At 41.9% G+C, this 17598-nt stretch overlaps 1 protein-coding gene across 2 annotated transcripts in view; it reads left to right on the top strand.

Annotated features, from left to right (window-relative positions):
- eva1aa (eva-1 homolog A, regulator of programmed cell death a) overlaps nucleotides 1-17598 on the top strand; it is a 55947-nt gene that overhangs the window by 21884 nt on the left and 16465 nt on the right. Inside the window, exon 5 of one of the 2 annotated variants that reach the window (XM_026319276.1) lies at nucleotides 3343-3486. In XM_026319276.1, the coding sequence (XP_026175061.1) occupies nucleotides 3343-3486 (144 nt within the window). Of the gene's footprint in view, nucleotides 1-3342; nucleotides 3487-11565; nucleotides 12005-17598 lie in introns of those variants that run through there. The other variant, XM_026319279.1, reaches the window with a different exon arrangement.

Raw genomic sequence — 17598 nt, 5'->3', positions numbered from 1 at the left:
GTGCTGCTGGTACAGGGCAGCATATCAACACACACTTTAAACACATTAGCAAACACACTTACAACTGGCACTAGAGGTGGTTGATCCACTATGGGTCATTTTTTAAAAAACAAAACAGACTGCGTGCCGCCTGTGTTTTCTTATTTGCAGTTTTCTGCATGTGACCTCCGTGTTCAGGTTTCCTACTGTGATCAGCCAAGAGTGAGAATGTGTGTGTGTGTGTGTGTGTGTGTGTGTGTGTGTGTGTGTGCGTTTCCAGGAAACTCCTCCTTTTCCTCGGTCTGTGCTTTTCGTGACTGTGGACCTTCTCTTCTGAACCACAGGCCTGCTCTGTGTTGGCTGTGTGAGGATAGAAGACTTGGTGCACAGGCTTGGAGGTGGTGAGGGTAAAGGTTAGAGGGAACAGGGGTTATTCATGCCTGGTCTCCTGTGTGTGTGTGTGTGTGTGTGTGTGTGTGTGTGTGTGTGTGTGAGAGAGGACTGTTCTATGCTTGTCTGTCTGTGTTAAAGCTGTTAATGAGAGCCAGGGGAGGTCAGAACCTGATGAATGCTCCTTTAAACTACATATAAATGCTGTGTGTGTTTGTGTGTGATTAAGTCTGTGTGCACATACAACCACGGAGAGCCTGTGGACAAAGAATAAATGTGTGTGTCTCCATCCTCTTGTCTCTGAACCCACCAGCCCCACCCATTCTTCTGTGGGCCCCCTGCTCAACTAATCACCCTGTCAGGGAATCAAAGCTGCAGCTAATGGGGGCCTGTCAGTAGACGACCATGTCAGAGAGGAAAGTTTTCAGCGTGGCACACTGGCTCAAACACTGGGAAGGAAACCAGACCGAGCAATTTGAAGTCCATCATTGAGAGCAGGAGGTCCTTGTGCTGCAGCATCAACACATAGACACTTTTATCTGCACAGAGATCAAACTTGTATGGCTCTTATCAGCCATGACGTTACATCAACCATGTTTGTGTTAAACATATATTTGTAGTGGTTGATATTATTTTCCTGTCATATTCACAACATTCAGGAATATTACAGCTGCACTGAACAAGAAACTCTTCTCTGATATGAGCAGTTTTAGTCCTGCACACAGAATTTGGTTCTCCCAAAATGCACCATGGTACCGCCAACATCTGGTGGAGCTATAATGACGTCTGTTAGGTCAAAAAACACAAAAGGAGCTGATCATTGGTTGCAGCTATAAGACCTCACTAGTACATTCAAAGACCTCAAATCACTCAAGGCTGGTTATGAATTTCAGTGAAGCAGATTGTGATCTCAGTCATTATCAGGGAATCCATGTGTTTTAAGCAACAGTGGGAACTGTCAAACCTTTTAATTGTCTCACTGGATATCAAGTTACACTCACTTGTTCCCACAGGCTTCCACTTCTCTAAATCCTGGTTGGGAATTTCACTGTCGGCTCCAGCCTGGGAGCGTCCGGTTGCCCCTTCGAACTGTGTCCGGATGGACAGACGCTGATTCAGGTTGACATATGTAGGAAGCTTACTGAAATAAATCAAGACCGGGATCAAGACTTAGAAGTTTTGTTATCTTGATTTTCTTACAATATTAACATTAAAATAAGACAGAGCTTCACAGCTGTGGACCATTTAAGGATTTCCCTATGTTGGAACGGTGCGTGACCACTAGATTGCCCTCTTTCACGTCCTGACTGGGAGATTTACCCTTTGACCTGGGCCATCATTTGTTGTGCCCCCGTTGAAGCGTGAGCTAAGCCTAAACCAGCCTGTTCTCCTCACCTTTTTTTCTGATCTCTCTGTCTCTCTGGGGGCCACCAGGGCAGACAGCACCCAGTGTCCACTTTCAAAGGCTCATCTCCTTGTGTTGTTTTTAGGGGTTAGTTGGACCATGGAGCCCTGGGAAGCATTTATGTGGAACCTCAGCTCATTCACATTCCCGCAAGACTCCCCAGGAGGTGAAGTCATGGTGAAGTGAATATTTAATAGGTTGGTCAAACAAATAGGGTGATTTTATTTGAAGGTGTCTTTTGGAGCTTGTGACAGGTCTTATGTTGCTATTTTTAGACCATCCAATTAATCAATGGATCAAAAGAAATAATCAGGTGATTAACTGGTGAAGTTAAAGTGGCCAGTTAGTAGAAAGTGTATTCTAAAGGGAGCACATCTTCATCTAAAGTGCTGTAGGAAGGAAGTCTGAGCAGAGAAGTCCATGCTCGAGAGGAACTAATGGGCAGTTAGTGATGATTTATGAGAGTCTCATCCATGACTCTGTCTGGTCTCCACATACACACACGCACACACACACATATATTGGATCAGGTATCTCTTTAAACAATGTGAGGCCTCAGGAAGGTTTCTCTGTGTGGGTCCGATGTGGACATGGCTCCAACGTGGGTGCTGAGAAAAAGGTGTCCCTTTGCTTTTTTTAAGGATATGTGTGTTTTTAGGTACATGTGTTTATGTGTGTGTGTCCATCTCTTTAGTAGCTGACAGGGACTGATGTAGTTCTTTTGTACCCAAAGTGCTGCTTGTCCATCAAACCATCAAACATTCAGTATAACTTGAATAAGGACATACAGATTATTTAGACTGTTTCCTGTAATTGGAGGAGAGATTTTCTGTGCGAGGACACACAACTTGTAACTAGTTCTCCTGTCTTGTTAATAAATGAACTATAAATGGTATGACGTAAAAAAAAGGTTGCGATACAGTCCAAACTTTCATCTTTGTTTAATGTTTTATACTGTTATAAAAATAGGTAATGCATAATTTTTATTATTTTAAATTTCTTGAATTTTTTTTCATATTCAAGATTGTCTGTAACTGTATCTGTAAGATCTATGTAACTCGATACAAATTAAAGGGAAACTAGAGACAGTGCTCGTTTAAAGGATGCATAGTAACTCATTTATTTATGGTTACACAGAAATGATATGGTAGTTACGTAGTTTGTTTGAAAGTAATCGTTAATTTACAGTGGAACTTCTTCGATAATAAATTAACCATTCTCCATATTTGTTCCCAGTACCTCTGTATGGTCAGCTGCTCTGCCCTGCTGATTTTCATTCATTTATTTTTATTATTTTCTTAACTGATTAATATTTTGGTCTAAAAATGTCAGGAAATAATAAAACACATTTTCACATTTGACGTTCTGCATTTTTGGTATTTTGGCTTAAAAGATTATTAGTACAATATCTTCTTCATAAATATTCCTAAAAATGTGCACATTTATATTTCTATGTATGGAAGCCCCTATCTTTTCTATTATTTAAATATATAACAGGAAAGCTTTTGTTTTTTTGCGTTATTGTGGTTGTCTCTTACTAACTCAGTGACTTCCTGTCTCTCTGCCAGACTGCCAGTCGTCTGTGGCCCTGCAGGTTCTGACCACTCGCTGTCAGGGCAAGAAAAGCTGTGTGGTTCCAGCCTCCACCAGAGAATTTGGAGATCCATGTTACTCTGGCACCAGGAAGTACCTCAGTGTCATCTACACCTGTGGTGAGTCTCAAAATACTGTTGATTTTCCTGCCACCAGGGGGCGATGTTCACTAACTGATCAACCTGTCCTCAGAGGTGCAGTGTTGCTTGTTTTTGGCGATTAAAGTTTTTTTTTTTACTGGATAAAGCTGGAAATAATGCAAGATATTCAAAGCACCAAATTTGTTTTCCCAGTATATGGTTTAGAAAATAAATCTGGATTTGTATCTTCTGTCTCCGTGTGGATGAGAGAGAATAACAGGCTTTGTTTTGATCTTTATCCACCCCTGGGCTAATCCTGAACTGTCGAGGCTGTAATTCATTAACCACATGCTCAGACACACATTCAAGCACACACATGCTAGCCCAGTGCCTCCAGAGCCAGGATTTAATCAATCAACACCATGGCCTGGAGCCTCTAAAACCCACCAAAATCACTGGCACAGAGACCCAGACTAGGAGAACTGCTACGCTTGGTATTTCAGTGTCACTGGATTTTGTAAGATTTATGTATGACCATATTGGGCCTGGAAATCACTGTTATGTGCCTCTTAGGGTTGGGGTTGCATTTCCCTACAGCTCTAATGCTCGATTTCACACAGGAGATGATGCATCCTGAAGTTCTGATCAAAGTTTATGGATTATTTATTATTTGGTTTTGAGGATCCGCCACCCTGTGTCCTTTGAACTCTGATTCTGTGTCCCAAGCGCCTAGTGAGGACACGAATACACAGAGCGCTCAGCCTGTTTATGGAGTCGTTGGGCTCAAATCTCAGTCTGACCTCCGTTATCTCTCGCTGATAACACAATGTACTCTACTAACAGCTTTGGTGCTGAGTTAGGTGAGTGTTTGTAAGGAAGAGGCAGGGTATGAGAGAGGGGAAGGATGTGGGATGATGTAAATGTTCAACAGATAGAGGTGGTGGTGGGGGGGCATGCTGTGAGGGAGAGTTTTCTGAGCTGTGGTGGGAGTCGAGACGGTTGAACGGGAGTGTATCAGTCTAGTTGCTGTAGACATGAAGTCACTGGCTGCTTGAGGCTCCAGCAAAGTGGTAATTTCAGGGGATCCTCTTTCATTGGTGGTTAAGTGTGTGCAGGACTGACCCCATTTGTGTCAGAGCAGGGGGTGGAGAAGGTCTATTTGCACATGATTGGTAGGCAAATGTGTGCATATCTGTGTGTGGTGGTTTGTTCCAGCTGAAAAAAGTGATGATTAGGTCAAATATCTATTCATTATGATGGAAAGTAAATTAATTTTATGGAGTGAGAAGTATTATGATTAAATCAGGATGTAGTTTTGCTCTAAAATCCATGAACTGAACTCTTGGAGTGTGTGTACCTTTAAATCTTTACTGACTCATGAGGACCTATATGCTTTTTGAGCATACAGACTTTCTCAGTATAAAGAAATAAAATGATGTAGGACATTTTCTGTATGTGTATGTGTGCATGAATATGTGTCTATGTTGGTGTTGGGCTGTATGCACACGTGCAGACTTGAGTCCATATTTGATTCACAGGATGAATTCACCATCACTCTCAGCTTGCCTGTGATTTATAAAGCCATCAACCCTCCGAGCACCAGCGTGTTCCTCACACACCTCTGGGGGTGGACTCTTGCAATAACATGGCAGCAAATGGCTTGGAACCTGCCATCAGTCTCCCAGCAGATCACACACACACACACACACACACATACGCCGCCGCCACTGTCAGCCTTCATTAACATCCACTCTCCCAAGGAGGAAGTTCCCGTACATATTTTATTTGTAAATAAGTCTGATGCAGATTAACTGCGGCTCTGAATAATTACCATGTCAATCTTTTAAGAAGATTCAAGTACAAAACACAAGTGTTGCAATGATTTATGTCATGCAACTTATTAATAGTCTAACCTGGGAAGTATTTACCCCTAGTGCAACTGCTGGAGATTGATGAATGAGGCTGCTCGGGGCACTTTCTTCAAAAAGCACCATTCCTCTATGGCCCCTTTGAAGTTTCTTTCTTGTAATTTTGCGCCGGTTACTTTGTCAGGGTTTGACCTGTGCCTTTTGAAGCTGTAGGGAAGCAAAACTCTTTTGAACATGTATCCATCTGTATATTTGATTAAAAAGTTGAGCGCATGTCTTTTTGGTCATGTGTTGGTTTAAGAGTTACACGAAGGGTCTTATTTATACAGCTTGATCAAGCAGACCACCAAGGCCTGTCCTGCAGCCCCTCAGCATCATGCTTTCTGCTGGCCAACATCTTTCCTCTGCCTCGTGAATGAGGAGAGGCAGCATGAGGGCCTCCTACTTCTGTATGCATTGTCTTTTTATAATGAAGGACAGTAATAACTTTAAACTATTTTTAACTGAATATGAGTTATGGATGTCCATGCTGATCTAATCATTTCCAGAAGAATCTTTACGTTTTTCTACCCTCCTCCTTCCTGTATCAGTACTGTACTGTACTCAGGCCTCCTTTCCCATAGCACAGATCTTTTCCTCCCCTGAGAGGTATTTAAGCTTCAGACTTTATATCAAGTGGGGGAGGCCTCTCTCCTTAACTTGCCCTGAACAGTGTTCACTGTGGTGTAATGGATCATCCTGAACAAGCCACACAGCCTCTACTGAGCCATGCAGGGCAAAAATCATTGTTGGGGCATAAGCAGGTTGTGGAAATCTTAATGAACAGGTCTAACTGCTGATGAGGACATGGATCATGTGTGATACTCAGCTGGTTAATATCAGATCTGGATTTGGAGCCAACAAAAGGCAAATGAGGTATTTCCAGCCCTCAGGTTAAAACCTCAAAATGGAAATAAGTGCCCTTAAAAATCCTAATTAAAGTATAATGCAGCCATTAATAATCTGTTATTTTCAGATATAGTGCAGCACTGACCTTTCTTGGAGCAGATGAAGTTGTGAAGCTGTGCAGATTTTCTTCTTACTGGGTGACCTGTTATGTGAAATGCAAAGCTGCTCTTGATGAAACTCTCACTTCATGGTCCGTTAATTCTCCCAGATGTCATTAGTGGATTTTCACATTTACATGTCATCTGAGAAGATGTGCAAAATGATTCCTGAACAGATTTTTGATTTGTTTGCATTGTTTTTTGCACATTTCCCCCATCCCATGTTAGGTATATCTGAAAACCTTGACATCTCAACAAGGATGAAAACATAAAATGTTTTTGTAATCTTGGACTCACAGGCTTCACTGTACAAACTAAACTACAGGGACTGACAGAGCTGTGGTCACTGGACTGCACTATTGGTGTTTTTAATGGACACAGTCTGAGTGGTGGAGACGGGTCTGCCTACACATGGCTCCAGGGGTGAGAGGGGCCCTGATTTAGAAGTCACTGGGGAAAATAGAGGAAGATAAAGATGTGACTCCGAAGATTAGGGGTTTACAATTGTCCCAATTGGTTATGCAGACATACACATGGGCACATAAAAATATACTGTACATGCAGATAGACATGTGACTGCTTAAAGCCAAGCACACATTCATGTCATGTCAGCAGAGGAGACTGTGGGGAAGATGTTTATTTTGGCCCAGTTGTGTGAAGCTGCAGCCAGTAGCTGCTGCTGGGCCCCATCATTCCCCCTTATAGCTCATCCTATAGCTGCAGGACACATGTACTGTGAAGTAGATGAACACCAATCAACTATTGAACACTGTCTGATTTTTAATATCTGGAATATCACATGGTTCAGGACAGTTTTCAGGTATAGTGGATTAAAAAGGGAGAAAACTGTCACAGATATATAAATGTGACCTTATACCCTCATAAATTATCTCAGAACATTTTTAGACAAATTCATAGCAGAGACAAATATTTACAACAATTAATAGGAAGTTTTAAAGATTCCCTTAGTCCAAACCTGATAAATCTGTTACCAAGCACCCAGCTTTTCCTATGGCTGATTTTTATAGATAAAGTTTCATGACCTTATTTCATGGATCAGTGCTGCTGATTTGATTATGCATGAATTAGTGATCCAGCTGTAATTTTAATTGTCATCCTCTGTGAGGAAATCTTCACGAAACAACTGTGAAAAAACCCATTTGAGTCAATCATTGAACAAAGATTTCTGTAAGTATCTTTCCCCAGCAGGGAATGATTAATAAAGAAGTGAATTAATTATATTAATATATATAATATATTATTATATATTAATTATTATTATTAATTAACTACCCAATTAATCCAAAGGGTTAGGGTTAGCTGTACCAGTGCCAGTTTTACACAGTTAATAGGACACAATGCCCTAACCTCCCACTGGGTTTAAAGAATGTGAAAAAGGTGTTTTAAAAAACAGTCTTTGACCCAAACATGATCCATGTGTGTCTGACTTGGACACAAGCCCCCCCTCCAGTGCTCCCCAGACTCATAGCACAGACCTGACTGTGCAGAAACCCTGGAATAAAATCCCCAGCTGGCACTGTCAGGAGCACATTGCGAGAAAACAGACAACACGTGACCTTGGCTGACCTCTGTGTGTGTGTGTGTGTGTGTGTGTGTGTGTTGATGTGTTGTACTAAAGTTGGTTCAGCCAATATCCATAAAAGGCACTGAGCGTGATTGGTTAACTCATCTCTGATACGCACGTGCTCAAACACAAATTGGCTTCAATATTTAGATGAAATAATATCCTCCACTGTCCTGACGTGTGGTAAAGTAACTCTAAAGCCACTTTAGGATGTCATGTATGAAATGGGCTGAGGAATATGAGTTTTTAGCAGGAACATGCTGTTGCCATGGTGAACTGCTGATGGCAGCATGTTCGGTCAGCTGTTGTTGGACTTGTACCATTGATTGTCTGCTGGCTGTTTGGTTCACACCGAACACATACACACTAAGCAAAGTTATAAATGCTGTGGCCTTCAGGGAAAGTCTGGAAATACTATAATCAGATTACAATGAGTCTTTGACAGAGTGGATTTGAAAACATGAAGCACTGAAATATTATTTTTTTGCAGTTTCTCTGACTTTCCCTCATTAATTTTTTCCTTTTGGCCTTTCCCACACACATATTTCACTCATGCATGGCTGTTGTCTGTTCTTGCAACCTGGTAACCTCTGCGTTTCATCTCATATCTCTTCCTCGTTTCCTTTCTGTCTCCATTCTGTCCATCCTGAGATAGCCTAGAGGTTAGAGCTGTAAGTCGACTGGTTCATGTCAATGACTTTCTTAGGAAATATGAATTTTGATTTTGGGAGTAGCCTAAGTTAAGAGCGTACTTTTCATATTGACTTATGTAATGGTGCCAAGCCTTTAAAAACCCCCTTAAACAATGATAGAGAAAAAAAAAACGTCGCAAAGCGGAAACTGTGCGAACTAGTCCCTTTGATTCCTCCATCTACAGACTGCTTGGTAAACATGCTGGGGGAAGCAACAACAGTGGTCTGTACTGATACAGACAGATAACACAGGTGACTGGATAAGCATGATAGGATGAGGGCCAACTTCACGCTCACTGAGGGTGATTAACTCAGTTTTTACCTTTGAAGCAATTGTCAAAATATTATATATATAAAATATCATCAGCACCTGCTAACAAAAACAAAATACACCACTGCAGTGACAGTAGGATGTTTCTGAGTGGTGAATGTAACTTAGTTTATTTATTCAAGTACTCTACCTAAGAATACCTGAATCTTCCTTTAGTGTTTCCATTACCACTTTTCTTCAGTGGTGACTAATGCTCTTATTTTAGCTTCTAAAATACAGTGCAGCTCGGCCAACTGCAGCCTTAACATCACTTACACAATCAATGTTATAATAATGAGGTAATACTTGTGTTCATATTTTAAGCTCAGCCCAGGAAGTAAACATGGTGGACTACTTGCTTATGTATAAAAATAGCTTTTATTCTACAGTGGACAAATCCACCGCAGTGATTATATGTGCATTACCAGTGGGGTTAGATATAGATGTGTAGTTTGGAGCTAGATTATTTGGTTTTCTGCCTAAATCCTACAGTACAATCTGATTTGGGGAAATGCTGACTTGTTTTTTGTTCTTACTTATTGTGCACACAGTCTCATGACAGTGTTTACCATCCCATTCTGGTCTCTCAGGTCTCAGTAACACTGGTGTCTGTGGGAAAAGGAGAAAGAGGGCCTGATAAACATTTCGCTGTCTGCTGCTACTCAGAGCCATTTATGTCCCTCCGACCATTTCAGCCTCTGACACAGAGAGCACTTCCCAGAGTTAAGGAATGTTCTGCGCTGGCTTTGGGCTCTTCATCCGCTTTAGAAACGTTGGCTAATAGAAGCAAGTAGTGAAGCTAACATACGTACACGTTTGTACACAAACATCTTTTTGCCCATGTCCAAACATACATTAACACTAGCACCAATAAATTATTCAGAACATGCACAAACACTGTGCACACAAACACCCCCATCCCTCTGTTTTGTGGTTTTTGCTTAGCCTGTTTTCCCAAAAGAGCAACTGTGTCTTTGTTGGGCTGGAAACTGCAAAATAAGCAAAACTCTGGACGGGAACTTGCTGCCAACTTTGTCAGCTTCACAAACTCGTAAACTCTGTACACTACTGTTTTTGTGTCACTCTGCGCTCAGCAGAAAACTACTTTAGGCTTTTTTAGTGCGCGATCCATCGTTCTTATTTTCGTTTGTATGTAGTGTGTTGAATCAGGAGGGGGGTGGACTAATGCTTTCCAGTCTGTGGCTGGTTTTAGTTTTCCTCTTGTGGTGGATGAGAACGGAGGGAAGGGGAGAGAGGGAAAAACAGGAGTTAAGAAGTGAAATTCCCAGGGTGTCCTGAACTGGAATTATGGCGAACGTCTGTACAGAGACGTGTTCTGAGTAACTGCAGGTCTCGGAGGCTCTGAAAAACGTCAGCGTGATAATCCCCCCCAACACTGTTTTCAGCTTGATTTATAATGACAAGTCATGAAATAATCATAAGCACATTCTGGTTCTTGAGAATATTGTGCTATTGCTCTCTCTGGTTTTACTATAAAGCCGTATAATTTAATTATATTTTAATGTGTAATGTATATAATTGGATTTTTAAATAATAGACTTTCAAGTAACTGTAAATTTAAAGGACCCTGTGAAGATTTTCCCCACTAGTGGCACAATGGATTCTCAATTTGTTTGTGTGACACACATGCAAGATACACATCTGACTGTTACTGATTAATAGCACTTACAAACATGGCAAAGGACAATGCCAAATTTAAAACAGTTTTACGATCAGCTGTACAAATGTTTTATGAGGAAGGACATGCACTGAGCTCTTTTGTTAGGCCGTAACAATGCACACACTGTGTGTTAATTAGGAACACTGAATGCTGACATATTTTTCTAGGCAGCAAAAAGGCAAGAGCATGTCATTCCTGAGGTTTAGAAAATCAGCACTGCATTTTTAGCCAAACAATAGTAAAGATAACATTAAAAAAACTCACTGATGTACCTTTAATTCAATATATTTCATTTTGTTTCTATGAGAAATGCAGAGACCTGAGTGAATGTAGTGAATAGAGCTGATAATTCAACACCAACTTTAAGTGCCACCTGTCAATCAAAAAAAATAAGAAACTGGCAGGTATATAAACGGTCACAATGTGGTAACTTTTCTAGAAAATCAATTAAAACATATTTGTGGGTAAAATTTTGATGTATGTTGTACAAACATCCAACGTCTGGCTCATGTATTTGCAGCAAGGGATAGATACCACACCATAAATCACATGGTACAATCTTTGTTGACAGATTAGTATTGTGTCTGTGTATACTGTTGTACTTTCAGCTGCATCATGCACATTCATTTTCATGCATGTTCCAGCTTACACACCACATTTCCAGATTTCCAATCTGAGTTGAATGAAATTCTCAGATCACTTCCTGGAGCTGCACACTGATTTTTTATTTTTTTTTCCCCTTTCATAGTCACTCTCACACACTCATGCATACACTCATAGCCCCCTCCTCCTCTCCTGCCTGCTCCTTCCCTCCTCTCCACCTCACTCACACAGCAATGGGCTGTGTAGGTGGACACTACACGTCCCGCTTCCCTCTCTCTCTCTCTCTCTCCTGCTGTCACATTCCAGTAGTGTAAAGCTGGTTTAACGTTTCCTCTCTCTTTCTGAAGGTGGGCAGGATAGGAAAACTAAAAAGAAGAGAAGCCATACAAAGCTTGCACTAGTTATTTTCTCCGGATGAGAAGAAGGAGGAGGAAAGTCTCTTTTCATACTCTGCTTACTTAAAAAGGGGGAGTCTCCATTAAGGAGCATACCTTCTTAAAGGGACTGTCCTTTTTCCCTCCTCTCTCTCCTCCTCCTTTTTTTCTCCTATCTTGGGTCGTGCTCCCTCGTTTTGGTGGCACCCACGGTGGACTAATTCACGTGAGCGCCTGTTTATACGGCAAAGCTGTTCCCGGCTGTCCTGGTTAGAGGGACGGGAGGAGGAGAAGGTTAAGGGGGGGGGGAGTGTTTGACAAGACAGCCGCACACAAACACACTCAGAGAGAAAGTCACTGTCTGGACCCTGGAGGATTTTCCATTCAGCAATGTGTGTGTAAGTGTCACCCTGCCGTCTGTCTGAACACGCTTTGAAGTCTCTGTGCTATAGTCTGCTCACTTTGGTTTCTGTGCTCAACTTGTCAGACCTACTCGTTTTCCATCTCAAAATCTTTAACCTTTGAATGTGGAGGAGTAATTCTGCAGCATAACATATCTGGTTATATAAGGCTGCTTTTAGCTGTTTAAGTTTAAATGCCTCACCTTGCATTGCCCTCAGGAATGCCACGGCTGTTTTAGTTCTCGCTGTTGAGGATGAGTGAATGTGTGAGTGGATAAACTGGTGTGTGTTTGTGGGTATTGTTTGAAAGACGTGTGTGTTTTCGGTTTCCTATGAAACTGACAGGTCTCAGGTCTGTGGACAGATGAGGTAAAGTTAGGAACAGCTGCATGAGATCACTTAGATACAGACAACTGTGCACACACACTGTACACACAACAACACTAAAGTGATACTTGACAGCACCCCAGGTAGTTCAGTGAACAGTGACGCTCTTGTTTGATTCATTCCTCTGTGTGTTGTTTCTGATGAGCTGCTGGTAGTTACTGATCAGATGTTATAGCCTCTGTTGGCACAAGTCTGACTCTGCTGTAATTAACCAGCGGGTGCACAATACAGTAAAACCAACAGGGCTGGTGAGATGTTCACACACCAATAATCAGTGAGCTCACTCAGAGTTTGCCGTTTTAACTTCACAACTCTATGATGCTCCTTTTTGGTTATATGAATCATTTTTAGGTTATTTGTGTTATTGCTTAGTCTGTTTGATTAGTTGTTTACTCTATGAATTATCAGACAATAGTGAAACATTGACTTGTTTTGTCTGGTTCACTCTCCAAATCCCAAAGATCTTCAGTTCACAGTGATGATCAGTTAATCAGCTTATTGTTCCAGCTCTGATATTTTACACATTGACTGTGATATAGATCTAGACATCATCAGTCTTGGTTGATGACAGTCGGCCCCAGGCTGATTGGTCCCTTATAAGATCATTCCCTTTATTCTGAAACTGAAAACTAAGTTAGGTCATAAAAGTTTCCCAAGAAATACATTAAGTCAACAAGTTTGGTTTCTCATCTTGCTGTACTGGAATCAGACAGGGGTTGTAATGCAGATGCTGAGCTCCACATGCAAGTTGTACTTAGTTCTCCTCCAGGTCAATATGTGATTTTCCAGAGAAGCCTGGTTTGAGCTGAACACATCTTAACAGGCCTAATTCCCAGCAGTGGATGCTCGTCGCCCGAACACACGTCACCCCTCGTGAACTGCACTGAGAATCGCAGCGAGCGTCTTGCAGCAAACAATGGCGCAGTCAGTGGCTGTTTTCCAAAATGACAAAATTGTTTAGATGGCTTCCAAATGGTTTTCGTGTGTGTGCGTTTTCCTCTGTGAATGTGTGTGTACAGTGGGTTTATGCTCCTGCCTTCTTGTTTGTGACACTGTAAATGTGTGAGCCTGTTTTCTGTGTGCATGCATCCACACCTACCTCAGCCACATTACCCTTTAATTGATGCGTAGCTGTTCCCCTGTAGCGCCAGTTTGCAGTGCTGCCCTGGTCCCTCCCAAACCACAAGGGACTCTTTGTTTGTAATTTATGAATTAGTGTGTGGTTTGGTTACGAGGACCCAGGGCAGGCCGGAGGCTGACGGCACGGGAACAGGAATAAGCCAAGCCTGCTTCAGCACACATTGATTATTTGAATATTAACACTTGAGTTTATTAGTCCTGATGGTGTCGATGTCCTCTGGAGATGGAGGGAGTGAATGACGTGTGACGAATGGTCACCAACAATGAGCATCTCTCTTTCTCTCTTGTTCTTTCCTTTCACACTTCTTTCCCAGATGTGACTTTTTGTTTGTCAGCTCTGTGATGATCTCACCCTCCATCATCATATCTTCATAAGACCCTGCTTGGAGAGCTCTTTCCGCCATGCACTTCACTTCTTTTTGCTCTTTTTCATTAAGTGATTTTATTTACTTTGGTCTGAATGGAACCTGGCATGTACTCAGTTCTGGCAAAGTTAAGCCCTCTTTCCTTTCCAGCCCTCTTTTTTTCCTTTATCCTTGATTTGATTTTTATTCTATTCTTCTCTGTTCTCTGCTCAGCCTGTGTTCCTAATTGCTACCACTCTCCTAGAGGGGTGTTTCTTTTTCCTTCCTTACTATACTACACTTTTATACCCCCCTCCTTCCTTCCTTCTTTCCTTCCTTCCTTCCATCCATCAAGAGACTTTCTCCAAAAAATTAAAGTCAAATTGAAGGTTCTGGGAAAAATGAGGGTGGCAACTAATAGCTAAAGCAGATGTGTACCCCCCAAAAAACCCCTGGCATTCTTCTGTAGCAATAGCTGCTTGCAGGGGGTCTTGGGGTTCTCCAACCCCCTGCACTTTCCCCACCCCCATATGGGTAATAACTAGACATTGTCATACCGTTTTCTATTGAGCTTTGGCCTCATCTCCTCACTTTGTTCTACTATAAATCACCAGTGGACTGGTCAACAGCCATGACTCAGCCCCTGTGTCATTACATCAACTCTACTCCCCATCATAGCTGCCAGGGACCTCCAGTCTTGGTTTTTGTACCCACAATTCTTTTTTTCTTTTTCTTTTTTTTTTTATTATTACAGTTCATCTACAGGACCTTAGCTTTTCTTTTCCTCTTGGGCCAAATCTTTGAAATGGATAGAGCCTTTAACCTGAAGGAGCAGTCTGTTATGACTCGTCCAGTCCTGGATAGAGAGATCTCATGAGCCTCATAGCTGTGGGGAGTCAGTTATCTCCCATTGTGATCGTGTGGGTAGAGTCCTCTGGATCCTGGGAGATTTTAAAGGTCACTGATGTGGAAGAGAGGGAAGAAAATCCGAGTCACATGCGTTGGAGGATACACAGAAACACCTGAGGATCCAACACACACTCTCAAACAGCGACCTCTGTGTTGCTGTGAAGACACAATATAAAAGCAAAGCAGTAAAATCCCCCACATCTGTGCACTCCATGTGAACAGCCATTACATAGATGATTGTGCTTCACTGTGCAGAGTCTGAAACTTTTCTGAAGGGGACGTGTTTCCCTGTGCATACACAGTAGAAGTATGTCTGTGAGTTACCAAGTAGTAGGTCGTTGTGTGTGTCCAGTCCCTGCTCAGGTTTGAAAGATGTGGACATGAAAAGAGCAATGCAGAGAATCTCTTAAATGGTTTTATTCAGTTTTAGTTTCCCTTTGGCAAACCATGCTCTTCACAGCACCCTGGACAGGGTGAAGGACGCTGCACCTCAGAGTGAGCAAGTGTGTGTGTGTGTGTGTGTGTGTGTGTATTCCTGGGTCTGTTGGCCAGTTAATTAAACCTGAGCTGTGCACCATGACGGGAAACAGAAAAAGGCCAGTGTTGAGGTGCATACCAATGTTCACATCTCTCTTTTGCCAAAGGTGTGTATGTTTGCTGTTTTTCCTGTTCAGCCAGGTTTGTGTGTACCAGGTGTGGGTTAGCTGGTGTCTGCCAGTAACTGTTTTAACCAGCTCGGAGCAAAAGGTGGATGTGGTTTCACACAAATTAGACTGGCATTGGAGACAATTTGTGAAGGAACATAATTTCCTTTGCCAACAGCCCTAATGCAGTAGCCATTATTACAAAGAGGATTTTCTTTTTATACTGAAGAATTTTTTTTTTTTCCAGCAAAATAACTAAATCCCCCATTAAAATGTATTTTCATTCAGTTAGTGCCTCTGTGATTGCGTGTCTGTGGGTTGCCTGTTGCTGTGTGGTACTGGGTGTGGAGTAAGAAGAAATGTCATGGGGTAAAAGCAATAATGGTGCTGTTCCCTTCATGGAGAGAAGCATGCGGTGCGAGCCGTCTCCTCACCTCTCACTCGGCTCACCCCGCCTCACCTTCATTAAACTCAATTTGTCCTGAGGCTGGGGTCACTGTGAGCCTGGAAGCATGTGCTGCACGGGCAGAACAACGCAGAGAAACTTGATTTAGAGGTGGATTGAGTAGGATACTGAGGAAAAGAAAAAGACTGCTGATGATAATGGGCAGACAGATTACACAAAATTAAGATAAAGATTTAGTCTTAATGTTTGGACTGTTGTTGGCTCCATACAAAGGAGAGGCAGCACAGACAGTGAGGAGGAGGGGGGGCTGCTTTCAGAACAACAGATTTTTTCATGTTTTCACTTGGTTTGCTTCTTATTAGATGTCTGGAGACTTTCAAACAGCCCAAACAGTCCACTGAGACCTCCAATAAAGGACGAAATGTTTTACAGCGGAATTACAGGGTAAAAACTTAATGAAGACCCAGAATCTCAATGTAGAGACTTTGAAAGAGGTTTTCTATCTAAACATGTGCTTTAAGTCGAGCCATGTTTAGTAGGTTTCAGTATGCAGTAGACATGTGTTTTAGGTTGCATTGCTTTAGTAGTTTTATCGCTGCTGTAGTTCAGGTTTTTGGAATTAGCAGACATGCTTAATGATGTCTGTGGATTTTACAGCCTGGGGTTTTTGAATGAAGCATTAAACGACAAGCTGCAGATGTTCAGCAGGTCTGTCGCTTCGTGGGAGAACATCTGTAAAGTAAATTTGTGCAAGTGATATCTAATAAGCAGCAAGCTTTTTGGGCTGCTCTCAGTCTTAATTCTAAAATCAGTCGACACAGCAGACAGGTACTGATGTTGGAACAGAGAACAGAAGGTCAGATGCACTTAGAAAGTGGCTTTGTGCAAATTTGTTCTGTGGTTTTCATTGAGTTTGTAACCACAATCAGCACGTATCCAGCGTCTGATTTACATTACACAGTCAGCTCCTGCACTGCACAGAGCAGCCAAGATGCACTGTGCAAATGAAGGAGGGGCCATAAGTATTTTAGAGCTTGGATGTTGATTTGACCATTAAGCTCAGAAAAAACTAAAATATTTACTTTGGCTGGAGTTCAACAAGCTTCTACTCAAAATATTACTGAGAAAATGATTATATTAGCAGATAACGCATTTGTATTACATTAGAAGGAAGTAGATGAAGAATGTAGTGATGTGGATGTTGATATTTACATAAATGTTTTAACAAAACAAAGAAAAGCTTAGTTACATCCTTCAGTGATAGTTTAGATAAAATTCAGTGTGATGAACACAAGCCACAAATCACATCACAGCCATACTAGAAATATCAAGTCTTAGTAATATAGAAGCTACATCGACCAAATTAATCAATTACAGCCCAGATCTCTTAGTATTCGACTGAAAACGTTTCTTGACTTGAGCATGAGAGTGTTGGACCATGATGATAAGGATCTAAGACCGGAGATCAGGAAAACAGAGGACACAGAGCTCAAGTAAACATGATGAAGCACAGCCTCAAAGAGCTGGGGTCAGTCCAGCATTCATCAGCGTGTCGTGTGGGGGGGCAGCCAGCCTAACTGAAGACAATATTGATCTGTGATTGCTGCCTACAGGGTGGAAGGTTATCTGTTATCAGCAGCTGATGGGTCAGTGCTGTGTACCAGGCACAGGTCAGGAGGTTGTTTGTGGAGGAAGTAAACTTCACAGGTCATCTGTTAAATGGGTCTAACAGTTTTATTAAGAGTGATTATCAGCACTTAA

Source organism: Mastacembelus armatus, chromosome 24 (genome assembly GCF_900324485.2).
Source record: "Mastacembelus armatus chromosome 24, fMasArm1.2, whole genome shotgun sequence".
Classification (NCBI taxonomy): domain Eukaryota; kingdom Metazoa; phylum Chordata; class Actinopteri; order Synbranchiformes; family Mastacembelidae; genus Mastacembelus; species Mastacembelus armatus.
This window is presented reverse-complemented; position numbering and strand designations above follow the sequence as displayed.